This window comes from Rhinichthys klamathensis, unplaced genomic scaffold (genome assembly GCF_029890125.1).
Source record: "Rhinichthys klamathensis goyatoka isolate OS25496 unplaced genomic scaffold, OSU_Roscu_1.1 h1tg000261l_1, whole genome shotgun sequence".
NCBI lineage: Eukaryota > Metazoa > Chordata > Actinopteri > Cypriniformes > Leuciscidae > Rhinichthys > Rhinichthys klamathensis.
Window position 1 is genome coordinate 1426794 of NW_026606782.1, and position 8674 is coordinate 1435467.

Sequence of the window (8674 nt, forward strand, 5' to 3'; positions counted from 1 at the left end):
TTAAAATAAGGATCTTGTAAATTAACAATATAAAATAAATTAAATAGCATAATGTCATCAAGTAATGTTTGCTTATTATAGCTTCTTGATTAACTTAAAAGAATACAGTGACTCAAAAACAATGTCTGTATGTCTTTGCATTAAATGCTATAAACATTACATTTAACATGAATGGAATAGATTTATTGTTTAAAACAAAGACAAAATCGTTTGGACCACAATTAATGTGATGAACTACACTTTATTCCGCTAGAATGCTTTTGTGAATTTGAGGAGAACTGACTTCACACAGCCACTAAAATGACCTTCACACCAGTTGATTAAAAAAAAAAAATGAGCAAAGTTGGTTCTGATAGAAGCTCTAGCATCATTTGTGTGCAGAAAGCCACTTGTTTCCTTTCTAATTCAATTAATTCAAATGTTGACTTTTAGGGCATGAGCATATAAAGCTTTCTATAGCAAAAAAATCTACTCAGACAGGTCTGTTATATTATGTTATTGTTTGTTATATTTACTTGATGCTTAGAACTATTAATTAAATTAGAATTGTGGGCAGTCCTGACGAAGTTCCGGGTTCTACTACATATCCCAGAATCCCCTTTCCAAAACAACATCACACTATTTCCTGTCTGACTGAAACGAAAGTCATCAGAATCATATGGTGCGGAATTTTCACCGAGATATATCCTCATTGATTTGTCGGTTGACTGTAATACAACGGGTACTTTTATAAGGTTGCTCACCAAGGTAAGCGACATGATCGATAACACACACATATTTACTTTGGTAGAGCAATGCTAATGTGACAAGAAGCCGCTGCTGTTTTGCAGGTTGATTGCTTCAAATGTAACCGGATATATTGTTTTCAAGAGAGATTCATTGTTATTTTAGGATCGCTTATTTCGCTTGTTACAATTTTAGTTAGAAATATAGAAATATATGGTGTGCTATTATGACACTATGTTCCACATTTTGAGAAATTCTCGCTGGGTTTCCTGTTATACTGGTGTATTATAATGCTAGCCCATAGCATGTGAATTGGTTTGGCAGAGCTATGAAATAAATAAACACTTCACAAAATAAATACAGACGAACTCATTTCAGTTAATTGGGTTGTTCTTACATTTTCCATTTTCATTTCAGCTAGAGTCACAGATAAAGCAATAATGCTAAATGTCCTATATTGTTATTAAGGGTAGTCCATAACGATATAAATTACAGCATAAAGAAATCAGTTCTCTTCTCATGTAAAGTTCTTTTAGGGGATGCAAAAAATCCTTCCAAGTGTAACGTTAGTCATTTGCAAACAATGCATGAAAATTCCTGTGCTCGTTTTCGGTAAATGACATCAGTAAGGGGAACTTGTCCCACTAACCAAACAGATAGTTACTGTTCTCATAAACTCTTGCCTGTTTTAAAACGTTATCTGGGGTACTTCCTGGTCTTCCTGATAAGACTTGTAGGGCTAGATTTTCATGCTTAGTTTCTTTTATGAAGACTATATTCACTTACTATAGGTGAATAGTCTTTTCAATTGTGATTAAAATTGCATTATTATAGGAAACCTTGTTGATTTTAGCACGATGAATCCACTTTAAGACATTTGGTTGATAGTTTTGTTTTTCAGAATTGTCATGATGTCTTAATTTAGGTACAAGTTCTTGTCTGTTTTGATCATGATCATTATCCTGCTCATTACACTGCTACTTAGCGAATACATAATATAGACACGAAATATTGATTTCAGTTTTAATTTTTTAGTTATTATCGAGGTGTCAGGTGTGACAGAACATATGAGCTGTCATTTATACATGACAGCCATGGGAAACGGTCATTAGTGTACATTCATTGTACATTCAGAATCTAGTATTCCAGAGACGCATGTAGAGTGCAACAGTGCCCACTTTTTCAGCCTTGGTTTTGGAAGGGGTTTTAAAAGTCTTTATTTAACAGTTATTAGCTATGGGGTGAGTCAACAATGACACAAAGAAGAATCTGAAAATTGGACAAAATGTACATGTGTACTTAACGTCTTTAATTAGGGAAAGAACTACAATCCCATGATTCAAAGCGAATGACAATCAAATTAAAAATAGATAAATATTGTTTACTCACATATTGTGTTTAAACAACATACTCATGTATGTTTTGGTGTTGTTCACAGTGCTACATTGGAGTTTGCAGGCACTTTTTTTTCTTACAATTTGATTGTTTCGATTCTCTAATTGGTGGAGATTTCTCTGCAGAATTATGGGTAATGTAGTCTTTCACCAGAATTCAGCTGTTACACAAGATTACTTAAAAAAATAATTTGAATAAAGCAGGCTGATGGCTTCAGCAAAAGTAAATACCTTTGATCAACAACGTTGTAGGTTACAGTAGGTCCATTAGTTAAATAAGTTATTGGTTAAAATCAATTCCCATATGGAGAAAATGAATGGGATTTTCACTTCCGGTCCGGAACCCATCTGTTGCACTCTATAATTGGTGTTAATGTTTTATTAGTCCTTTTTTTTTTTTTTTTTTTTTTTATTATTTAATTTTTTTTATTTTAAGTATATCTACTTAGTGACAGTACAGGATGTTTGGTGGTTTAGTTGAAGACGTCACAAAGTCCTGATCATACAACAGCAATAACTATAAACCCATGACCACTGTGTGAAATGCCTCCACTTTCTGTGTCCTTTCAGAACTAGGCATGACTACAGAGTCTGACTCTCCAGAAGTGTGAGTGTGAGTGGAGTGACACGAGTGGACGAGACTGACGAGTCATGGACAGCCAATGCAGCAGCAGTGTGGGGTCCCGGGCCACTCTAGGGGGTGTGGGAAACATTAACTCCACCCTCATTTCTTCCCGTATCGAGTCCTATGAAGCAGGAGAGAAGAAGTGCATCTCCGATGTCCGAAGAACCTTTTGCTTATTCGTGACCTTTGACCTTTTATTCGTCACCTTGCTGTGGATCATTGAGCTTAATGTAGGTTGTGGTTTAGATTGATTCATCTCCTCTAGAGATTATTACGTTCTTTTAAATATATGCTGGATAAACACCAGTTTAATAGGGATTCAGCTGCACAACATTTTGTATTTTATATATATATGTATATATATACAGTATACAATATATATATATATATATATATATATATATATATATATATATATATATATATATATATATATATATGTGTGTGTGTGTGTGTGTTAATAATTTTTTTCATCTATATTCATCCAGGTCAATGGAGGTATACAAGAGCAACTGATGAAAGAGGTGTTGCAGTATGATTACCACAAATCCTTTTTTGACATATTTGTAAGTACTGGCCAATATGCTGCCCTCTATTGCAGGGTTTCCCAAACTGGGGTTCACAAGCCCCTCGGTTGCATGAGTTGACGCAAAGCTAATAACGAATTAATTCATAAAAATGTAAAAAAATTGTAATATATTATTTTAAAATAATTTTAAAAAATCATTTTTTAAATAAAACAAATTATAACAGTAATTGCACTAATATAATAAAATTACCATATACATAACATCTTGTCCACAAATCTATGACTTTTCTCTACAATACGCTGATTATAATATATATATACACATGTATATGATATATATATATATATATATATATATATATATATATATTATACCATTGAGCTTCTTTAAGGCCTATCTCCCACATAAAGATTTAGAAAGGGTGATTAATGCCTTTATAACTTCTCGCCTTGACTACTGCAACTCCTTATATGTGGGCTTAGATAAGACATCTATTCAGCGCCTGCAGTTGGTACAAAATGCTGCTGCCCGCCTCCTAACAGGAAAAAAGAAGAGAGACCACATCACACCTGTGTTGCGCTCCCTCCACTGGCTTCCCGTTCATTACAGGATTGATTTTAAAATCTTACTCTTAACTTTTAAATGCCTAAATGGATTGGCTCCATTGTATTTAACAGAGCTTCTTAATGTTCACACTCCAACTAGAGTGTTGAGATCCACCAATCTCCTCCTCCTGGATGTGCCCAGAAGCAGACTTAAAACCAGAGGCGATAGAGCCTTCAGTGTAGCTGCCCCAAACTTGTGGAACAACCTGCCACTCCAGATTAGAACTGCCCCAACTCTCGCACGCTTTAAATCACTGTTAAAAACACATTTCTTTTCTCTGGCATTTCCTCTCAGCTAAGTTTGTTATCTTTCCTGGCAAATTTTAAACTTAATTTCACTATATATCATATACTGTATATTATAATGTTTTTGGTTGTAGTTTTACTGTGTGCCTTGTTGTATTTTTATCCTGTGAAGCACCTTGGTCAACCTTGGTTGTTTTAAGTGTGCTATACAAATAAAGTTGATATTGATATTGATATTGATACCATGTGACTATTAACCTTTAGAGACATCAGAGAACCCTGAACATGCAAATGTGTTATTAAATTATTGAAATATCAACATAAAGTCTCAGGATATGCTCCATTTTGACTCTTTAGCAGTGAAATTACCAACATTTAAGATGTGATTTAATTTGAAACTGGTGTGGTAACATTTTAGGGCCAGTCCATTCCACAGTTCCCTTTTCAAAGATGACTTTTTCTCTCTCAACGTAGATTACCTCACTCATGCCTTTCAAACCACAAGGTTTCTGTCCAGGAAAACTTCATTATTGATCCTAAAGGGATAGATTACCTTAAAATGTCATCATTTGCTCATCCCCATCTCGTTCCAAATGAGTGTATGACTATTTTTCTTCTGTGGAGGAAGATAATTTGAAAAATGTTGTTCATTGTTGTACAAAACAACAAACCTTTCATTATGTGGACAATTTTCAAAGTATTGTTGTGTTCCACAGAAGAAAGAAAAACATACAGATTTGGAACGACATGGTGGGTGAGGAAAAGATGACCAAATTTAACTATTTAACCCTTCTATCTTGGGTCACATGCGTATGGGGTGCTTCTTTGATATACAGATTCAGTTGTTCTTTGGTGTTTAAAAGCTTTGTTTTAGATCATTTAAATGTGCAAGTTTCTGTCTTAGTTTGATGCAGCGTTTAAAATCAAGTCAACATTTTTTTTAAGACAGCTTGGTATTTGTAGACTTCGCCCTGTAAGTTGCTGTGTGGATTATATTTATGCAAATACACAGTGATGTCATTGTGAAAAATGTTACCTGACACGACAGCAAGTTTTAAAGCAACAAATTTTTCATGAAATGTTGTTAAACCGGTTTTGAAAGGTAGATAACACATTTAAGTGTGTCGAAAACACTACTGTACAAAAGTTTGCAGTCTCTTATGCTTGTATGTTTTTCTCCTCAGCTCTTGGCTGTGTTCCGCTTTGCAGCCTTGATTCTTGCGTATGCAGTGTGTAAAGTGCGTCATTGGTGGGCCATTGCGGTAGGCAGCCTTTACTTTATATTCCTCCACCAGAGGGCACTGTTGTGTTACTCATTAATAACATGCTGGAACTTTGTTTCAGCTGCTTAATCAAACTATTAGACTGAGCTTCACATAAACGTATATCTATAAAAATGTAAAAGATTACATATAGATTCATGTAATTATCATCATATCTTCATTACAGATAACTACAGCAATCACCACTGGTTTCTTAATAGTGAAAGTAGTTGTATCAAAGGTATGAGATGTTTTTTATTCAGCTTCTTTTTTTTCCTTTTTCTTTTTTGAGAATTACACACTTTTTCCATTGATCTAAAATGTTCTTCTTTTGTCCAGCTCCTGTCTCAGGGGGCGTTTGGGTATTTGTTACCCATCATCTCCTTCATTTTGGCATGGATAGAGACGTGGCTGCTGGACTTCAAAGTCCTGCCCCAAGAGGCTGGTGATGAAATCAGTGAGAATCAAATATCTAATTACAGTGAGACAAGCATTTACAAGCGGTATCAGTGAAGGCTAATGGACGTAGATGACATTATAACTCATTTGCTCTTACAGTGTGTGAGTATCATTGTCTTTAGCAATCGTGTGTGTCCTGTGTGATAGGGTATCTTTCAGTGCAGAGTGTGCCAGATCGAGAACCTCTTTTATACCCAGGACTTGTTTCAGAAGGCCAGTTCTACTCTCCTCCTGAGTCCATGGCAGGTAATGGCTTACTAAATGCCCAATACAAGCCGGACAACAGTGAAAATGGTTCTCAGGGTTGCATGGAAATCTAAAATCATGTATTTTACCAGTTTTTTTCTGGTTCTGGCGCTTGATAGCTTAAAAGATTAGTGAATCAGCCGTGGAACATTTTGTTCTTATTTATGTTTTATTTTTAGTCATAGTTTATTTAAACAGAGATCACTCTTACAAATGAGAGATATAATGTTCTCACCACATTTTTACAACAGTAACAGACTTGTATTTTCCAGGAAATACCACTGTCAGAGCTCAGGTGCCCTGTGGTGAGCGCTAGAGATATTCAAGGATAAATATGTATTTAGAGGTGTTGCAGCAGTATTAAAGCGCCTAAAAAAATATTTAAACCATTACCGTCTCCTATTAATAAATTGCAAAGTGTGCATTTTGCGCCATTATCATTTTATATCTTATATACTCTAAAACTAAATATAATATACAGACGAGTCATAGCATCTATGTATATATATATATAGATATACTCGTCTCCATTTCTTTCAAGGTTAACATTAGTTTTTCATGTTAATCCGCAACATTTTTGCCAACAATAATTAATGTCAACTATGCATATCTTGCACCCATTTTCACAATGTTTGCACATTTCCCCCCCCTTTTTTCTTTTCTCTTTGGTCCATTGAGGACTACAGTGTGGGGTACAATTAGATCAATTTGATCAGTCAGTTAAATTACTTTAGAAAGAAAGTGTACAAATGATGTTACTCTGACCGTAACTGATTCAGACTAAATTAATTTTTATATATACATACACACACTACCATTCAAAAGTAATTAGAAGTTAGTTTAATTTCTATTTCAAATAATTGCTGTTATTTAGAACTGTTTACTCATCAAAGAATACTGATAATTGAACATTGATAATAGTAATAGTAATTTTATGAGCAAATCTGAATTACTGTTATACAGATATTTCACAGTGTTGCTGATCTATCCGTGGATTTACTAATTTATCTTCAGGAAATTTAAACATTTTATTGACTTGTCTTTGTATTGTCTTGGTAGATTGATTTGTTTTACACCTCGTGACAAATTAAATCAGTAGTGTCCAGTCCATTGGGGGCAACTAAACACTTTTTGACATTGCTATGTGTCTCTTTATATTTAACGCACTAATTTTAAATGTTCGCAAATGTATTTGCTGTACTCTAATATGCCTTTGTGTGCTTTAGATTCACAGCATGAAAAGGGATCACTTTACAGGGCTGATTTTATTCACACATTTGTTGCTCATCCTAGTAAACAGGGCTTGTGAAACATAGAGAATGAATACTTACCCTAACGATTTTTATTGACCTTTATATTTTTGTTAAGAATTCTATACATTTTTTCACAATATTATTTCAGTTTTTTTAGTGCTTTGAAAAACAGCGTTTGTTGTGTGCAAACAGCGACATATTCAGTAGGCCCACAGAGATGTTAAACACTCACTAAATATGATATTTTGTTTCTGTAGACTCTGATGAAGACCTTGATGATAAACTTGATCTAGAGAAGCCCATCGTCTAGCAGGTATTCAAAAAATATGAATAATTCTTTTATCATTTTTTTATTCCTCCATCTATCTCAATCTAACTAATATGATTGTATTTGAATTGTTATTAGGAGCTCAGAGTTAACACTGACTTCTGGAATACAACAGCCTCTTTCAGCGCTGCTCGACTTCAGGCTGTGTGTCTTAATATGGGTTTGTGTACGTGGGTTACAAGAACTAGACAGTCACTCTGCCTTAGATCCACCATCGCCATGATCAGCAGTTTGTCACACAAGCTCTTAGTGCAATTGCATTTTTGTCTGCCTCACTGAACAAAAACCTATTCTGCTTATACAGCACTGATTGAAAACAAAATGAAGAATTTTAATGTGTATTTTGAATTTAATCAACAAATAATACCAGTGTTGACCAAGACATTTAGCTTTTTTTCACATGGCACTCTTCAACTGCTTCTGTGTAACAAAACGACTGCCGTGTTCATGCAGTAAAGCTCCAAATGTGTATTAACACATTGCTATGCCTCTGATCTCACATCCATCACTGGAGAAGACCTAAATGTGAATAGCAGTAAAAAGTCTCAGGTCTGCGCTGCCACTCTTTAGTGTGTGAAGATTTCATGTTTTCCGGTTTAATCTCTTGTGTTCAGAATGAACCGAGAGACGATAGAGACTCGATTTACTTGCAAAATAAAGGACTGGCTAAGTTTTGCATGAAAAGCACTTCAATGAAGAAATACGACTTGCAATGATGCATGGATATGTAATACATTTTTGTGTTTGTCTTTAGCTTCAGTAAGCATTCCTAAACAAAATCATCTTAAAATAAATCTACTCCCTGTTGACTTGTGCCATGCTTACTGAACAAGGGCTTTTGTACCTCGGGTCTGGGACCTTCGGTTTTCTATGAATATATAAAGAATCTCCATATGTTTCCATCACAAAGCCTCAAATATGCAGGATAATGGCAGATTGTATATTCTTCTTTCGTTGTGTATTAAAACAATGTTTTTATTAAATGTGTGTGTTTCTATGC

The 8674-nt window shown here is 34.6% G+C and overlaps 1 protein-coding gene across 2 annotated transcripts; it reads left to right on the forward strand.

Moving 5' to 3' along the window:
• Nucleotides 1-590: 590 nt before the first annotated feature.
• stard3nl (STARD3 N-terminal like) lies at nt 591-7985 on the forward strand. Of its 2 annotated transcripts, none has more exons than XM_056267558.1 (9): nt 591-747; nt 2691-2975; nt 3234-3311; nt 5311-5388; nt 5576-5629; nt 5728-5845; nt 5995-6093; nt 7604-7659; nt 7753-7985. In XM_056267558.1, the coding sequence occupies exons 2-8, from the start codon at nt 2772-2774 to the stop codon at nt 7654-7656; spliced, it is 684 nt and encodes a 227-aa protein (XP_056123533.1). In that variant the 5' UTR covers nt 591-747; nt 2691-2771; the 3' UTR covers nt 7657-7659; nt 7753-7985. The 2 variants fall into 2 exon arrangements, with proteins under 2 accessions (XP_056123533.1, XP_056123534.1); XM_056267559.1 differs by having other exon boundaries at nt 7760-7985.
• Nucleotides 7986-8674: the final 689 nt, after the last annotated feature.